The sequence below is a fragment of the Nymphalis io genome, chromosome 10, assembly GCF_905147045.1.
Source record: "Nymphalis io chromosome 10, ilAglIoxx1.1, whole genome shotgun sequence".
In the NCBI taxonomy this organism is placed as follows: Eukaryota; Metazoa; Arthropoda; class Insecta; order Lepidoptera; family Nymphalidae; genus Nymphalis; species Nymphalis io.
The window spans coordinates 4,815,136-4,834,952 of record NC_065897.1 but is presented as its reverse complement, the minus strand read 5'-3'; the positions used below and the strand labels follow the sequence as shown (position 1 = coordinate 4,834,952).

Sequence of the window (19,817 nt, the reverse complement as noted above, 5' to 3'; positions counted from 1 at the left end):
TAAATATGACAATTTTCTAATGAATTCACTGTAAACTTATATTGTGTATATTATTTTAAGCTGTTGCTAATATTTATCGTTTGTATTTTTTAAAGCAATCACTAATGACTAAATTCTGATCAGCCAACAAAGATCACGCGGTTTGTGACGATGATGAAGGTGATGATGTCCCCTTGACCGATTTCGGGTTGAGTGGCATTGTGATTGATATGATAGATCAGTCAACTGTGCAAGACTTATTATAGTGTTCAAGTGTGGGTACAAACTCAGATGCACTCTCTATTCCCTCGCTCTCAATATCCGATGGGATGGCAATCCGACACAACCGGAACGAGTTCAGGTGTAGCACCAATGGCTTTACATGCTTCCTTAAGCATTAGAGTGTATTCACTTCCAACTTCAGTCTGGGATTTTACTAAGAATATTCGACAGAAAATCTTAATAACTTTTTTTAGCTGATCCTGGGATTTGAACTCTGGCATTATATCTAACCACTAGACATCTAAAATTACTAATTTTATAATTTTAACTAATTTTATAACAAACTCACCAACAATATTAAGAAAAACGGGATGACCAATCGGCGGTGTTGTTGATATTTGACATTCATACTGGCCTGAATCTCGACGCTGTGGACTGCGTATACGGAGCGCCCACTCTTCAGATCTTGGCTTGTGTTGAGCTTCAAAACGTTGGTCCGATGTATAAGTGTACCGACCTACTGTCAATAAATGAATGTCGCGATGTCGTACCCACGAAACCTGTTGCAAAAAATATGAAGTTTGAAAATCTCGCAATTGCTGTTCTCACATTGAAAAATAAAGACAGAAATGTTTTGTTTATAGAAATGACGTTGAAATGTATAACAAAGTTTATTAATTAACATAAAACTAAAAACCAAACATATACAACACGAACCAAAAGAAGAATCAAATCACAATAATTTTATGAAAATAAGACTGATAATTTACAAACATACGACAACAAAAAGATAAAACAATTATTCATGACTAACAATTATAGAAATAGAACTTGTATGTTTATAATTTGTAATATACAAAATTTGTAACTTTTATAAAACTTTCAAAAAGCTTGTATCTACATATAGCTTGAAATATAATTAAAACACAATTTAACGCATTACAATTATTTTTAATATTTTAAAAGGTGTTTGTAAAATAAATTGCATTTAATATAACCCGGATATGAATTGACGATCTTCATTCATTCAAAATTCTACTAACCACTGAGCCATCTCGATATCAAGATAGTAAGTAAAATTAATCTAGGCAAGTAAATCTAGTTATCCTTGCAGCAACAATAATTTGCATTTATAAAACTTGAGCACTAAATTCTTTGCTCGATTTTATAAAACTTTCCATACTTTCATAACTATGTTACAGTTTAAAAGTTATTTTATTGTTAAAAATTATTTTCTTCATTCTTTGTTTTATTAATTTTTACAATATTAGTTAAGTCTTAAATTTGTAAATGTCACTAACATTTTAATAAAAAAATGTGTTATAAAACATCAATAAATAGATGTAATAAAAATTTATAAGAGTAGTATTTTGGGATAGATGTACCTATTTTTTCATATTATAAACTTACAGGTTTATAATATGAAAAAAAAAAACTAAAAAAATGTTGCATGTTGTTGCTGCTGGCCTAAGCCTCCTCTCCAAAAAGGAGAGGTTTTCGAGCTTATTCCACCACGCTGCTCCAATGCGGGTTGTTGCAGTTGCTACACATGTGGCAGATTATTATCCGACACTTGCAGGTTTCCTAACGATGTTTTTCTTCACCGCCGAGCACAAGAACAATTATAAATTTGAAAATTCAGTGATGCTTGATTGAATTTAAGCCCGTAATCTTCGTTTAAAATTCACGTGTTCACAAGCATGATAAAAGTCATTACCTAACTAATGTTGTTTTCCTGACCAATCACGGTATCACGATACCAACGGGGAATAGCCGAGAATGTCGCATTAGATATAAAAGTGCAGAATTGTGTGCGTCAACACTGATGCACATTCATAATCCGATGGAATGGCAATCCGATACGGCCTGAGTAACTTTTTAAGTCATTGAAACTTATGAAATAGATTTAAGTATGTGGGTATTTTATAAAATGTTTTTTGTCGTAAAAAATATTTAATACTTTAATACTGATACAAGAAGTGACGTTATTTAAAACGACTCCCCGATACTTGCAATGAAAACATTAAAGATACATATAAACTTTTGAATGGATTCCAATTACTTTAAAAACTTTGTCCTTCGATGGCATGGAATGTGGATAATATGTAAAGTAGGATTTTATGAGCGAAATTCATCAAGAATATTTTTGTTATCTTACTTTGCGCACTTGTGTAACAGAGCGAGCTATAAATTAGGTAAATTTACGAAATAATATTTTCTTATCGTCACCGACATTGTGTATTTTATTATGTTCACAGTTTACTTAGTATCTAACTCACATTTTCATTTCTAAATATATTTAACATTTTCTCAGAAAATTATACCAATATCATAAATTAATTATTCTATTCTACTAAATTTTAGTTATAATATTTGAAAAACTAACCAAACTAATTGATAAAGATATCAAATGTATGATTTCTTTCAGTGATTTGGCCAAATGTAGTAACAAAATCAAGTTCTGTTGAATAGTAAGTAAATATCGAATAAAATTACATTATTGTATATTAAAGTTGCAAACTAGCTGCTATTAACTATTACTAATAATGTAATATTACTATAAATTCTAATAAATTCTAATAACCTAGTCTAGGTAACTAGAGCAAGATATGAATATTTATTAATAATTTGAGAACACTAGAAATATATATTAGTGTTTTGATGGGTGAGTGAGAGACTAACTAAACGTCAGTATCAAGGTAAGCGATCTAACCGCCTGCAACATATTCGTGTATTCTAAAAATTTAAAACAACATGTAGATTTTTTTATAAATAATAGATGCATGGATGTAATCTTAAAAGTATTCTTACAAACATTATTACGATATATCAAAGACTAGCTGTGCTAGCGGCTTCACCCGCGTGGAAATTAGTTTTTGACTATAAAAGTTCTAGCTTTCTTTAGGAACACTATTATTTCAGGCTTATTGTTACTGATATAAAATATAGCCCATTTTCATTCTGGATAAAGTAACTTTCTCCAGAAAGTTATAACGTTGGTATAAACGTTGGAGAAAGAATTATTAAAATGGGTTCAATAGTTTCAGAGTGTATCAATTACAAACAAACAAATATTTCCTCTTTATAATATTAGTATAAGAATGTTTACAGTGTGCATAAGACAATACTATACAATACAAAAAATATTAATTGTACGCCGTCAAAACTTTACACTTAATATTGAAAAGCAGTACATGTTTCAATTCATTGAAACACAGCTTCGACGTTCAGTAAGTAAATAAATAAAAAGCACCCACAGTATAGGTACTTTACTACTGGAGTAACTCCAAAAATATATATAATATATGTAGTTCTTGTGACCAAATTAAAATTGCACATTGAAAGAAAATCTATCTGTATTCTATCTATTCAGTGATCTTTGTATCGATAAACACTTATATTCAGACGTTAATTTAAAATTCTCGTCTTTTCGTACGAGATATAATGGAGTCTGAAGATATTTGCAGTCTACGTTTTATCAATAGGATGCTTAAGTGCGCACTTTAGAGCCGAAGCGATCCCTATCAGAAAAGCTAATCATAAATATAAAACCTCCAGAGCCCATAACACTGAACATTTTATGTACGTGCCGAATAAACATGGCTTCAATTTATTAGATACTGATTCCATGGCAAAATAAATTGTAGGCGATTTTGTAAATAGCCTGAATAGCATATAGCAAAGGAACGAAAATCAGGCTTGAAAGGGGCATTTTTTATATTATAATTGTTGCAGAATATGTAAATCATTATGATTATTCTTAGTGTTTTTTAAAAGTAATTGTTATAGTTGTGTTTTGAATACAAACGTAGCTCGACTTTCAATGTAAGAGAGTTTTGGTGATAAAAATATTTTTTGATTTACAAAGACGGCATTGTGCCACCTTAGTTTGAAATTTTATCCATTCATCTGACACGTAAAAATCTTAACCGATGATCGTGGGTTCAAACCCGGGCAAGCACCACTGAATTTTCATATGCTTAATTTATTATTATAATTTCTCTCGTTATTTCTTTACGGTGAGAGAAAACATCGTGAGAAAACCTGCATGTATTTAATTTCACTGAAATTCTGCCACATGTATATTCCACCAACGCGCATTTGAACAGCGTAGCGGAAAAACTTCCAAACCTTCTCCTCACAAAGGCCTTAGCCCAGCAGCGTTTCATTTACGGGATGTTATCATACCAATTATATATTATAATTTCAAACATATGAAGACAAATAAATATGGTCATATAACACCTATCTAAAGTTAGACCAACCTAAGGCACAAACTCATACATCAATCACAAACTTTACTAATCGATGAGATAGACATGCTAACTCCAAACTGCCAACTCACTAAGACCAATAAATATTTGGTTATGTGTTATACGTTTTGAGACGAATATATGTAAATAGTTGAGCAACAATTTCATGGAATACAAAACGGCAGTAGGAAATAGGCTAGTGAATACGTCTAAAATAAAATTCGAAACACGGCAGTGCCCGACTAGGAAATGGAGAAAATCTGATATTGATGATGTGGAGAATCCTTAACGTCAAATTCACCTGATTGATCAACAGAAAGCTTTTTTATAAAACGCTAATGAATCGTCGTTTAACATTACATAATATTAAATACTATCAAAACCCATGGCTTTGACAACATGGAATTTAGTTTGTGACGAAAACCTATATAACACCTATTTCAGTTATACATGATAAAAAACATCAAAACCATTAACAGCGGTAGACTAAAATAAAAAAGTTTTGCTTCTAATAAGTCGTAAATATTAATTTAAAATGGGGCAAAAAACCAATCACGGACACTTCAATTTTATTTATCGGCATATACGGGGGTACGCGACCCCGGACTGCTCTAGCTACTAGTGTCACATTCCTGTATCTTCCGTGATAACAGTATCCTCACCTCTCTCTTTGATACGTTGTTTCCCAAAATTATCCCAGCGTCACGCCAAAGAAGAAGGAAAACTAATATTAAACCCGGAGCGGTGCCTCCGTTTAGGCGTAAGCCAGTCACCTGCGGCCAAACCAGCACCACACGTGTTGACTCGTCATTCCTGCGGATCCTGCTGGGGAGGAGGAGAGGGTGGCATGGGTACTGGGCAAGCCCGTGTTGCCATAAAGTCGCCTGGCCCAGGCGTAGCAGCATCCACGGAGAGGACACTTCGCTCACCTGTCTTGCAGGTGGAAAACAACACGGAGAGTGGCAGTCACCGGTTATAAGTCAGCACGAATAGGCGTAAGTGCGGACGCCAGGGGCCACTCTTGACAGTAGGAGGATCCATCGTAGATCCATTGATCAGTTACCGCCTGCTTTAAGTCGGGCAGCCCCCGATCAATAAGGTACTGATCCGCCTCAGCGTTAACTTGTTCCGCCTGGGTGAACGGAACACAAGCCTTACAGCTAGACGTTGACGCTGTGACATTAACCACCTGCTCAAAGAAACAAAAATCTCAAAACCCACACCAACGCTGCTTACATGCGCTTTGCGACATGGAATATCCGAACGATGAGGACAGGCTTCCCGAACACCTACGGAAACTCCGATTGCGCCCAAAAACTTCGCAAAACCTACAGTATCGACGTGGAGCTTAAAAGGCTCAATATCGATATTGTAGCCTTACAAGAGACCAGAACTGAAGACGAAGGGTCTTTGCGTGAAGCTAACTACACTTTTTACTGGAAGGGCAAGAGTTGCTTGGAAACACGAGAGCACGGTGTAGGTTTCGCGGTTCGAAACCATCTCATCAACGCCATAGAAACACCTGTAGGCGTTTCCGAGCGGATTATGGTCTTGCGTCTAAACACAAAAAGCGGCTTTGTCACGCTAATTTCCGCTTACGCACCGACGCTTAGTTCAAAACCTGAGACCAAGGATCAATTCTACGGCCAGCTCGATGAGACAGTGCGCAGGGTGAATCCAACTGACAGACTGCATATTTTGGGTGACTTTAATGCCCGCGTCGGTCAGGGCACATCAGCCTGGCCTGAATGCCTCGGTGCACACGGCATAGGCAAGCTTAACGACAACGGACAACGACTGTTGGAGTTTTGCTCAAGGCACCAGCTGTGTGTTACCAACACCTTTTTTAAAGGCAAAATGATGCGGAAAGTCTCGTGGATGCACCCTCGATCTAAACACTGGCACCAATTAGACCTTGCTCTTATAAGAAGGAGGGATCTACGGGAAACGCTCCACATGCGGGCGTTTCACAGTGACGATTGTGACACCGATCACAGCCTCGTTGCTACTAAAGTCCGACTTGTCCCACTGAATAATGGACAAGTGGACGCTGACGACGCTGCCTTCGTTGCTCATGACCAAGCTCAACTCCAGAGTCTAATGGACAAATTTGCCAGAGCGTGCGACCTATTTTCAATGTCCATAAACTGCAAGAAGACCGTTATTTTTGCGCAAGGATGTTTAGAGCAACCAGTCATCTTGCTTAACGGCGCACCTTTACAGGTGGTTAACAAATTTTGCTACCTTGGGTCGCATTTGTCGAGCAATCTCTCGCTTGATGCAGAGATCGACTTCCGCATCGGCAAATCAGCCTCTACGTTCGGGAGGCTCTGTTCAAGGGCTTGGGATAACAGACACCTTACGGTAAAAACGAAAATGCTTGTTTACCAATCATGTGTCCTAAGCACACTCTTGTATGGAGCAGAAACGTGGACAACGTACGCAAAACAAGAACGCCGACTAAACACATTTCACTTGCGCTGTCTTCGGAACATTCTGGGCATCACATGGCAGGATCGCGTGACAAACGAGTCTGTTCTAGGCGAGGCACAGCTGCCTAGCATCATGGCCATTCTCAAAAAAAAAACGGTTACGGTGGCTGGGACACGTGCATCGAATGGAGCAGACCCGTCTTCCAAGGCAAATACTACTGGGAGAGGTTGTGGATGCAAAGAGATCTGTTGGGCGGCCTATGCTCCGTTACAAAGATTGCGCTAAGCGTGATATGGTTGCGTTTAACATCCCTAGCAATCGATGGGAGGAACTGGCAGAGGACCGTGCCAAGTGGCGACGCCTTATTCACGAAGGTCAATCAAAGCATGACAATGACTGGTTTAAACTACTAAAAGAAAAACGCACTAGGCGTTATGAGCGGGCTTCAAACCCCCGCCCATCTGGGGGCGCATACACTTGTCGGAAGTGCGGCCGGAGGATCCTCTCTCGCCTCAGAGGCCTATATATATATATAGGCCTCTGCATCTTTAAGCAGCATCGCGAATTAATAATACTCTGTTAATAATATTATAGAAATATAATATTATTAACAGAGTATTTTGTTTGAAATATTATCGACAAATTTAACAACTTTAATTTTGTATTAATGGTTTTATTTTAAGCTACATAATAGATTTTCATTTGATAAAAACCAATCAATTAAGTCAAGTAGCAATGGTAAGTTTTGAATCTTTTAAGTGTTAAATTAGCATAAATTACGTTCAGCTAGTAAATTACCAGATAAGAGCTAGCCAGTCCATAATTTTATATATTTTTTTCAAAAGCGATTTTTGTATTATAAAAAAAACAAGCGGATATGACGCTCCTGTTATTTCGCTTAATTAATAATGGAGGTAAATAAATATACAACTAGAATGATAATAAAATTCTGAAACATTTATAATGGAACATGTATATTATTTAATTCCGACCAAATTGGATATTACTTACAATTTAGGCAATAATACCTAACTTCATAATTGTAGAAAGCTATTTAACAAAAAATCTATTTAGAAGCTCATCTAGTACATTTTGTATTTATGTAATAAAATATAATCAAAGGTAAACTTCAAACAAGCCTGAGCCCTAAAAATAATATGTTAAGGACTAATTATATTATTAAGAAAAAAATCATTAGTGTTAAAAATTGTAAAATTATACAAAGCTAAGATTATAAATAGGTTAGAATACGAATCTTAACCATATTATATAATATATTATAGGCAAAAGGGATGCAATACCTTAGTTTATTAAGTTTATAATTAGTTTATAAAGTTGGTGGTGCATTGACGATGTAAGGGATAATTAATGTTTCACCGCCAATATCTATTCGCCTTGATGACCACTTACCATCAAGTGGCCCAAAGGTGATCTAGTTATAAATAATAGCTTTACATAAGAAACTGGTAAATTGAGAAACTTTTTTCTATCCTTAATTAGAGTAAAACCGTATAGGTTATTCAGTTTTCGGAAAGAATATTTTAATACAAGGGCTTAGAACGATAAAGATCCACGTTTTCTTAGACGAAGATAATAGAATTGTCAATATTTGTTATAGGACTACATTCAAATGAAAATTTAATAATTTAAGAACAGCTTCTTTATTTTATAACAATGCAATCTACTAATTTAACTGTAATAATAAATTAAACATTAATTATAAAGGCATGAATATTAGAAACAATATCATATCAAATATACTAAATAAATGATACTTACAGTTCTATTTTGTAGATTTTTAACTCTGCACAATAATCTAACTGGATGCCCAACCAGTCCAGTAATATTTCTTGGTGTACTAGGATCAAAATATGGAGCATCCTGAGCACCGTGCCACTCTTGGAGGAATTCAGAACGGAACTTCTTTGATGAAATATCCATTGTCGTGTTATCTAATGGAGCATCTGTGCCGGAACCAGCTATGAAAGAAGAACGACCAAGATAAATACTAGTATTAAAGATTGTGTCAAGCAAAAGCTCTTCACTAATGATGGTCGTACAGATATTTGTGTTTCTATGTAATCCGGAAAACATTTTATCAAGTCAGTTAACAGTTAATTGCAATCGATCTTTTTAATAGGTTATAGTTTTTATTATATAACCATATTTTGTGAAACATATGTTTGTTATTAGACTACAACACCGTTCGATCTATCATCATAAAAGTTGGTATATGGGTATATTTAAACCAAGTTTCTGATGTAATTATTAATAACATTGTAAAATAAAATTAAACGTAAAAAATATTTGCAAAATGAAAGTTTTCAATAATTTAAAAATAAAGTTTTACCCAATCCGTATTTTACCGACTCGGTAAATTGAAAATAAAGTATTGCCGAACGCGGTATTTTGCGATTTGGTGAACAAGTGCTCCCGCCAGTAGTCCCGTGATATAAGCGCTGTAGTGGCCTCAAGGTTGCCCGCGCCGTTAGTGGATCGAAAGTGTTATGTCGCAGGTGTTATCCGAACAAGACTAGTAAAGCAAATTGAAAAACAGCAGTAAATATAAAAATAAGCTTCCTCTCATACATTCGCGTATATAATACACGTAAATATATAAGTTCCCATAAAGAACCAAACATGAATCAAAATCGGAATTAAGTCCAATAATCTTTTCTCTATCTTTAGTGTATGTAGTGACCTTTACTCCTTATTTTCAACATATTAAAAAAAGGATTTCGGACTACTTCGTGATTATTGAAGCATTTATAAGTACTAGTAGATATTAATGTAACTACATTAGGATCACTGATAACAAAGATTAATAAAACTATCAGGATAAAATGTAAAATAAAAGAACTGTGTATATATATGTCGCGGATTTAAATGGATTGCCATTTTAATGGCCGCCATTGTTGTCCAATATGTTTATTTTATTAAATCAGTCTGTGCGCACGTCGGGCGCTGGCGCTGTCCTGAGAGCAAGAGACCAAGGGGTCGCTCGACAAAATGATCACACGCGCTACTGACATATTCCTTTATATTTTATATTTCCATCAGTCGGCTACATAATAAAATAGGCACACGTCTTATATTTTTCACACTTCACGTCTGACAACAGACCAACCTGCATGAAATACATCACGTTATGAGGTGTTGCTATTCTAATAAGTGACGTCGTATACCCGCTTAAATTTATTATCTCTGACATATACATATTAAAAAAAAAGAGAATTATAAAGAATACACTGCCTACAAGAATTTTGAATGTATTTAATATAATTCTGAAATATATCTAACATGTTATTCGATTTAATCTTTACAATATATGTTATTTCATCAACCAAATACCGAGTCATGTCATGTTTTCATCTTTCACTACAATGAAAAGCACTTAAAGAACAAAGAAATTCTCTAGCTACGGAGATCTTGTTTATATCGTAATAGAACATTGATTATGCGAAAAAGTAAATATGATAAACATTAAATTATGTCGACATACGATGCTCTCTTAATTAATAATCTTAGGTATTTTTAGAGATACAAAGAGCGTGCCACTTAATTCAACTTTATAGCAATCTTATTGAGCTTTCTGTACATTCAAAGTCATTGGGCCGGGTAGAAATAAATACAAAGTCTCCAAGTCAGAGAATTATTTACAACTTCGTCCGTGAAATGAAATCGGGCCAAGCCTATATTTGGAATGGATACAGTTAAACAATCCTGAGCAGCTTATAATATTTAATTTAATATTTAATTCATGGATAACTTTTATTTTATTTCCTAATAGGCTACTGCTAACTTAAGACATTAATTAGCTAAATAAAATTTAATCAATTTAACTCTAACACACTAAGAATTTTCATAGCCAAACAATTACGTCGAAATATGGAAATCTAAAATGTGTTTATTTTAATAATACAACTCAAGAGCAATCACGAAATTCCAGACGCACGAAAATATTACTTCGAACTTAATACGTGCTTTCACAATCAAACCTTAATAAAAATCGATTATTAAAATTACCATTTGAGACCTATTTTTAACATATTAATTACACTCCTGATGGTAAGTGGTCACATCCACCTACATACATTCACTTTGAGAGACTAATAAATAAGTACTGTCACCGTAAATAAGCCTTGGACCGAAATCAAAGATTTTACATCAATTCAGCCTGTAATTCTAATAGCTTACCGACCAATCCGAAACACAACAATAAGAATTATTAATGTCTGTCGATATAATAATTGATAAGTGATATTCCCAAGCTAAGCCTGTTCAAAGCCCTATTTGTAATTCAAATTTAAAACAGTTCTAATTGGAACAGTCATTTAGGATTAAATTATGCAGGCAAAAAGAAAATTAACTTTAATTTTAGCAGATGTAATAATAAAAATAGGCTACACATTTATTGAAAATATTCTGATGATATTAAAAATGTTATCTTTTTTTTTATACGCTTCACCCTAATGACCTTTCTAAGCCCTCGTGATATTAAGTTTCGTACGTACCAATGAGAAAAAGGCATCCATGCAGAAGAGATATCCACAATGCGGATTTGGCTCCACTTGCCACTTGTCCCATGTTTCACCACCTACTTATCTGTGAATTAATTAAAATCATTTCATTAAAATTGTTTAATATCGAAGTATTTATACATATACACAAAATTAGGCTGCTTGTGTTATTTACAAGTTACCAGAATCAAAACAACTATTTTTTTTATATATATTTGTCTGTGTGTCTGTCTGTTTTTTCGAAGGTAATCTTTAAAACGGGAAATATTTTTTTGATCAAGGTATTCTTTAGACTTCATTCATCAAAATCCGTTAAGTCAGAAAAGCTATAACAACTTAAAACATTTACATAATATATTTACCGCTATTTTAGGAACGTAAATGTACTCGTAATAACTATTATCTCTAATAGCTCAGGGTATATTTGTATTTATCTGGGATAGGATTAGAAGCTTTGTTATGCTTTCGTTAATATTCTTAGGTTTTTGTATTTATTATTAATCTATAATATAAACTGAACGTGGGATAAAACGAGGGGCACTGCGACTGTTAAACATAGCTATGAGCATTTTTATTGTTGGCTCAATACCTCTAATTACGTAAATGTTGAGACTGAAATAGCCACTTAATTAATACAGTAACCAATTTCAATCAACCTTTATAAAGTAAGTCGAAATGTTTTAAAATAGTTTGTCAGCCATACAATTTAGTGACCAGATGACGTAACCCGCGTGGTATTTAATTCACACACGGATAAAGCTACACAATAGTGCTTTTTCTTCGGACTTGCTTTACAATTACCATTATTTTAGACTTAAATATTTTTATTACTGAAATAAAATATAACCTGAGTTAGTTCTGGATTAAAGAGCCTTTTAATGAAGAAAGAATTCTTAAAATCGTTTCAATAGGTTATCGATTATAAACAAATAAATCTTACCTCTTTAAAATAAATAATAATATTGGGCAATAAGAAGAAGATTTTGATACCAGATTTACATATTTATTTATAATATTTATTTATACACTTGTTATATTTGACTTGAGTTTCTTAATATCCAAACAACAAATCGTCTAGTTATGTTAGCTAAAAGCATGAAAATAATAGAGGTAAATTCTTAACAAGCGTAATTCTAGGAATAGCCTCACTACTTACTATTACGCTCGAACATATGATCCCAAATCATATGTTCGAGCGTAATAGTAAGGATCTGGGATCATCATGGATTCGATTGGAAAATGTCACATCTTCCAGTCGAGTCAGTTTTTATTATTTAATTCATTCAAGATTTCATAATATCGCTTATAATCTTAAATATAGCTGTAGGCTAATGCATGCGCTAAAAGAAAGAATGAGTATCGCTGGTTTTCAGTCGTAATCCGGCGCACTCAGCATTGATGAGTCACAATCATAACCCCTCGTAACGTGTAAATACGTTATTTCAGCGAGATAAAAAAAGGCAAAAGTGTGTTTTGCTAAATTCATATAAGTGCGAATTGCTACTGTACACAAAATATGTCGCAAGAACATTAATTAAAATTAGATATTTCGATATCCTTGTTTTATTTGGCAATAATACTTACAATTAGCTAGAAACACAAGCCGAGATGGCCCAGTGGTAAGAACGCGTGAATCTTAACCGATGAATGTGGGTTCAAACCCGGGCAAGCACCACAGAGTTTTCATGTGCTTAATTTGTGATTATAATTCATCTCGTGCTTTACGGTGAAGGAAAACATCGTGAGGAAACCTGCATGTGTCTAATTTCACTAAAATTCTGCCACATGTTTATTCCACCAATCCGCATTGGAGCAGCGTGGTGAAATAATCTCCATACCTTCTCTTCAAAAAGGAAGAGGAGGCCTTTGTCGAGCATCGGGAATTCACAGGCTGGTACTACAAAAAATAATATTAGAAACATCCTCGACAACACTACAATTGGTACAAATTACCAAATTATAAACAAATTCGATAGATTTTTATTACGAGAAATTTCATAAGGTATCTCTTACGTATAGCTTGATAATACGCCATATTAATTATTTATGTCAGGCGAGGAAGGTCACGAAATTACTCTACAAATATTTCAATTACGGAATCTCCATCAGCTCTACAAATATTTCATTAAATTAGTCCTTAAGGGACGTTTCCGTTCTATTAAATTGAAGCCAAACAATCGGTGACAGAATTTGACAATTACTCACAGCTTGGTATTTCAATTTTAAAAATGATTCGAGAATTTTATTCGCCGCAGGAATAATAAATTTCAAAGTTGAATATTTACGTTTAAGGTTTTTATTGGTGGCAGGGCTTTGTGCAAGATTGTCTTGCAGGATTATCTATTAGTTGTGGTGGCAACTTCCTAGGAAGGCTAATGATTGTTGAAACCAAATATTGAATAGGGTGATGGCATACGTTCATAATATACTAAAAAAATCGTTATTGTGAATAAAATTGCGTTGTGGTATAAAATTAGAATATATTTATATTTTATTCATACATTGGTATAAATATATAATTAGAAATTTTTTTTTTTTTTTATATCGCCGGGAGGGCAAATGACTCTACTCCACCTGATGGTAAGTGGTAGTAGAGTCCAAACGCGACGACGGCCAGTACAGACGGGAAAAACGTTCTGCACTAGCCGCCTTCGCCTTGCCGGCCCGCAAGATGCCTCTTCACGCCTCGTTTGAAGGAACCCGGGTTGTAAGAGGAGGGGAATACGTGAGCTGGTAAGGAATTCCATTTTTTGGAAGTGCGACAAAGAAAGGAGTTGCCAAATTTCTTTGTTCGCGATGGAATTGATGTCACAGTTAGGCGGTGACATCGAGAACCAGCCCGCGTGGACTTAAGAAGGAAGGGGGAAGCAGGAATTAGAGAGAATAATTCCTCAGAGCACTCGCCGTGATACAGTCGATAGAAAGCGCTCAGTGCTGCTATCTCACGACGCAATTGTAAAGGTTCAAGGGTGTTTGTGACCTTTACGTCGCCAATAATGCGTACGGCACGTCGCTGCAACCGGTCCAAGGCCTCAAGTAGGTACTTAGCGGAGCCATCCCAAAGGTGCGAGCAATATTCCACGCAAGACCGTACCTGTGTTTTGTACAGCAGGCACAGTTGTTGTGGCGTGAAAAAGCGCCGCACCTTGTTCAGAACTCCGAGTTTCCGTGAAGCTGTTTTTATAACAGCCTCGATGTAATCCCTTGGACTAAGGTCGCAGCGAACGTCAATCCCCAGCATGGCGATTTTGCTTTGCATCACCAGCGGAGTACCACAGAGGGAGGGAAGAGGGGAAAATGTTGACTTTTTCGCCGTGAGAGCGCATACCTGTGTTTTCTTGGCATTAAACTCAACAAGATTATCAGAGCCCCATTTGGCGATGAGATCTAACGTCCTATCGAGTTCAATGACAAGATTCTTCCGCCTCTCCTCAGTTTCCGCCCGCCCAGCCACTGCGCGTCCGTGGAATCCACCATGCACTGTACTATCATCTGCATAGCAATGTATGTTCCCAAGGGAGAGCATATCATTGATATGCAAAAGAAAGAGTGTGGGAGATAGCACAGATCCCTGGGGGACCCCAGCATTCACTACATAGAATTGTGAAGCGCAACCATCTACTAAAACACGAAGGCTACGCTTGTGTAGGAAGCTGGCAATCCAGGTGCATAGCTGAGCAGGCAGACCATATGCCGGTAGCTTGGAGAGAAGACTTCTGTGCCAGACCCTGTCGAAAGCCTTGGAGATATCGAGGCTGACAGCCAACGATTCTCCATGCTTGTCGATAGCTTCACCCCAGAGGTGCGTTACGTACGCTAGAAGATCACCTGTGGACCGTTTTGGTCGAAAACCGTACTGACGATCATTAATTAGACAGTGATCTTCTAGGTAATGGATCAGTTGGTTGTTTAAAATCCGTTCCATCACCTTACAAAGTACTGAGGTGATAGCTATTGGCCGATAATTTGCCGGGTCAGACCGATCCCCTTTTTTGGGAACCGCTTGCACATTAGCTCTTCTCCAAGCCTCCGGCACACTTCCCGAAGAGAGAGAAAGTTGGAACAGGCGCGTTAACACAGGAGACAGCTCCGCTGCGCACTTCTTCAGCACTATGGCTGGTATTCCATCGGGACCGCTAGCTTTCCGTACATCAAGTGATTGCAGCTCCGCACGCACATCACGTTGCCTGATTTTAATGTCAGGCATCGTATGGCCACATGCAGGTATTGTAGGTGGCAGTGCACTACAATCATCGATGACGGAATTGTCGGCAAAGAGTTTAGCCAGGAGATCAGCTTGCTCTTGCGGACTGTGAGCTAGCGATCCGTCCGGATTTCTGAGCGGTGGCAGCGAAGGTTGGCGGAAATTGTTTTGCACAGACTTGGTCAGACGCCAGAAGCTACGGGAGCCCCTAGGATGCGAAACAAGGTCATGACCAATCTGTACAATGCGCTGTGCATCCGCTCTCGTGTATGCCTTTCTACAGGACTTGGAATTTTTATTATAGTTTGCTTTCAGTGAGTCAATGTTAGATGCCCCGCTAATGCAGCCGTTGATCCACTTGCGATATGCCGCCTGCTTAGCTGATACAGCATCGGCACATTCACGAGTGAACCAACGGTTACGCGTACTCCTACTGACGAGATCTGAGCTAGGAATGTAGTATTCCATTCCCAGCATGATCTCTAGCTGTCGGGTCATTCCCACTGAAGCAACGTTCCTTCCAAGGGACCGACGCATAGTAATCGCGCATACCGTCCCAATCCGCCGACTTATAGTGCCAAACGCGACGTTTGCATACCGCTAGTGGCGGCAGCTTGGCCTGTGGCACTCTGGTAGAAATAAGGCTGCGATCCGAAGAGCCAAGAGGAGCCTGAACCACAACCTGATATTCCACCGGGTGAGAAGTCAGCAGAAGGTCCAGTAGAGAAGGTGCTTGCCCATCAATGTCTGGGATCCTGGTGGGCTGATCAACCAGTTGGGTCAAGTCATGTGTGAGAGCAAAAGCATGAGCACTCCTTCCAGCATGGTCAGTTTTGAGGGATTTCAACCAGGATTCGTGGTGAGCATTAAAGTCCCCCAAAAACACCAATTCCGCGTTAGGAAATTGCTCTTGCGCAGCATCTGCCACCCGACTAAGATGGTCAAATAGTCGGCTTGTCTCCAAGTCACCATTGTGGGATCTGTAGAGGCACACGTAGACTCGGCTCTGACGAACCAGGTCCACACGTACCACCAACATGGAGAAGGAGGGGTCCTCCAAGCAGCGCAGTCGGTGACAGCAAACATCCGTCCTGACGAACAAGCATACTCCGGCTTTCGCTTTGAAGGATTCTTCAAGCGTGTAGCCGGGATAATTAAGGTAGCTGGTATCGGCAGGACGGAGTATTTGTGTCTCCGTGAGAAACAACATTGCTGGCCGTGCTGTCTCGAGATGGTGGTGGACAGCGTTGAGGTTAGTGTGGAGTCCTCGGATGTTAGAGAACTCGACCTCAAACAGCGAGGGTATGGTGGGGGTGAGCACCGCTGTACGACCGTTATTTCTTTTTTGTTGCGCCATTTGGGAGAAATTAGATGGAAAAGAGACGTGAAGCGAGCGATGTATTGCCACGATAGGGATGGGCAAAGTGTGGAGGCGTGTTTCCCCAAGTGGTTGCCAAAAGGAAAAATACACTGACCCGCCGGACGGAAGGGCCCCCGAACCCCCCCGGAAGTGGCAGCCGGGACCCCACCTACCGGTCACCAACCGGCACGACGGTCCACCCCGAGATTATGCGTGGCCTGGTGGGGCAGCCTCACGAGCTGGTTAGGCACGCTCGGGCCCCTGTACTATGCCACGGGCGGCCAGCGGAACAGCCGTTTCTTCGGGTCTCCCTGACCGGCAGGTCAATACAGTTTCCCCCGGCATTGGTTCAACAGCCGTCTCCAACCGGACCAACACCCATCGCGGCAATACTCGCTCGGGCTCTGGCTGTACGCTGGCTGACCTCGAAACGCGGCTGCAAGCCACTTCACGAGTTTTTCACCATGCGTACGGTGGTAACAAGCCAGGCGGATGTTAGCATCCTACCACCAGGTGAGCAGATGGTCGCTCAGATATCCCTTAGTCGCCTCTTACGACACCCATGGGAAAGAGAGGGGCAGTGAAATGTATTCTTTCTCCGTCACTGCACGGGTAAAAGAAATTAAGTTAAATTATTATAAGGGCATGATCGCTTAATGAATGATGAAATGAATAATAATTTTTAAATATATACTATATTGATTTCACTAATTGAATATAAAACTGTAGACAATAATTTCGTTTCGGTAAATTAAATTATACCTTTAAACGATATTAATGTCGGTAACAGTAAAACTAGGGCAATTTCTAACCATATTTCATCTTGGTAACTGGACCAGATAAACAAAAAGTAAACGCTCATGTACAGATGTTGTTGGAAACTCATACCAATTAGTCTTTGCTAACTAAGGACAGACAAACGAGTTCACATTATTGATAATCTATACGAAACTCACTTGAATTTGGTCTTTATATATCTTTCAATTCAATTGCATTTAAAGGTTGAAATTTATATAGGATATAGGATGGAATTTGATGTGCAGTTTTTTCATAATTATTATTTATTCTTATGGATTATGTTTTATGTTACATTTAAAGTACGTAAAAATTAACTGCATCTCATATTATAGGTATTAGGAACATTTTTCATATGAATTATTTAGTAATTAGTTAATTGTTGTGTTTCAGCTTATAAGGTAAGCAAGCAGTTTATAAGGTAGCTTAGCCTTCTAGGTTGGTGGCGCATTGGCGATGTCACTGGTCTATGAGCGGTGATCACAACTAGCCATCAGGTTCATATCATCATTAACATTAGTTAATCTGCTTACATGTTTATTTATTTTTAAATACCTAAATCAAATCAAATAAAACATTTTTTTTTTCTTCAGAACACCCACCACGAGCGAATCCCTTTGATTTATATTGACAGTATTTTTATAGAACCACGCCATTTCGAAATTTAATTAAACGTGTATACGGCTGCCATCACTGACGTAATAACAATTTTAATTAAAAATAGAATCATTATCGGTTTTATTACACAAGGACGACCGAAACACATTTGAGCACAAACTGTCACATTTCTACCCCCAAATCCATATCTTGAAAACGAGACGCACTTAAAATGGCACTTTTAAAATTCGAACATTAATATTTTTAACAAAATAATATCATTTTGTTTTAAGAACAGTTCGCAAATAATTTACTTAGTGATATGTGTCTTATATAAAAGAGTAATTAAAATTAGTAAACGGTTTTAGGATTTCATACCCCTTTTTCCTATAACTAGCTCCCTTTCATATCTAACAAACTTTACATGGTATTGATGTTTGGCGCTAGAGTAATTAAGAGTAAGCTCGGTACAAATACAGTCAACATATATTGGTATTGAGACTCTAAATAGTTAGATCATAATATCAAATACAATTTTCTATGGTAATATAATTAAAATAGGTATATTATATGAGAAAAATCCTGTAATTTATAAATAATGTCAAATTTAACTCAACTTGATTTATTTTTTATTTTTTGTAGATTTAATATTGAGGCCTTATTATCGAAGACAATTGGTAGCGTCTGTTTAGAAAGAGTACCTTTTATCTATATAAGCCAGCCACTCGTCATATATCCAACCACCCAACAGCAATACTTAGTATTGTTGTGTTCCAGTTTCAAGGGTGAGTGAGCCAGTACAACATTAAATCTTAGTTCAGATGGTTGGTTGCGCATTGACATTGTAAAGAATGGTTAATGTATCTTACAGCGCCTTTGTTATTCATGAGTGTACTTAAAATTACCTTTACATATGATCATAGCGAAGTGAGACATTATATTTTTTTTTATTAATGAAGTAAACAAGAATAACTACACATCATGAACTTAAATATATTTAAGAATAATAAATGTGGTTATATTTAAAATTTAACACGCGTCATGGAGTTATGTCACCATAAATACAAAATTGCCTTGTTTTGGTCGAGTCACGAAAGTAACGTTTGTCATGCAAAATATAAAACTAAGAAACAAATTCATACTTGCTTTGTCATGTGCATTTTCAACAATCATTCTAAAATTATATTTTATTCTATATAATCCTTTCATAGCTTTGTTACGTCGTCGGTGTGGGTATCTTTATATTCAGAACTAAATAGGAAACATTTTGTATTGTTATATATCTTGAGCCACTGAACTATCTTGCACGTGAACCTTAACTACCTTAAGGTACAAAGTTGGATTCCATTTCCTGAGTTTCCTTTTGCGTATTTTGTACTTATAATTCATCTCATGTTTGGCGTTGGAAGAAAATATCGTGAGGAAACCTGCCTTATGTATTTACTATCCCGCTG

General features: G+C 36.9%; 1 protein-coding gene across 1 annotated transcript in view; it reads right to left on the bottom strand.

The window, feature by feature from the left end:
- Nucleotides 1-19,817, bottom strand: part of LOC126771210 (hemicentin-1-like) — a 42,473-nt gene that overhangs the window by 7,656 nt on the left and 15,000 nt on the right. Inside the window, exons 2-4 of the mRNA XM_050490966.1 lie at nucleotides 11,402-11,492; nucleotides 8,667-8,866; nucleotides 551-761 (exon numbers count right to left, since the gene is read on the bottom strand). Of these exons, the coding sequence (XP_050346923.1) occupies nucleotides 551-761; nucleotides 8,667-8,866; nucleotides 11,402-11,474 (484 nt within the window). The 5' untranslated portion in view covers nucleotides 11,475-11,492. The remainder of the gene's footprint in view (nucleotides 1-550; nucleotides 762-8,666; nucleotides 8,867-11,401; nucleotides 11,493-19,817) is intronic.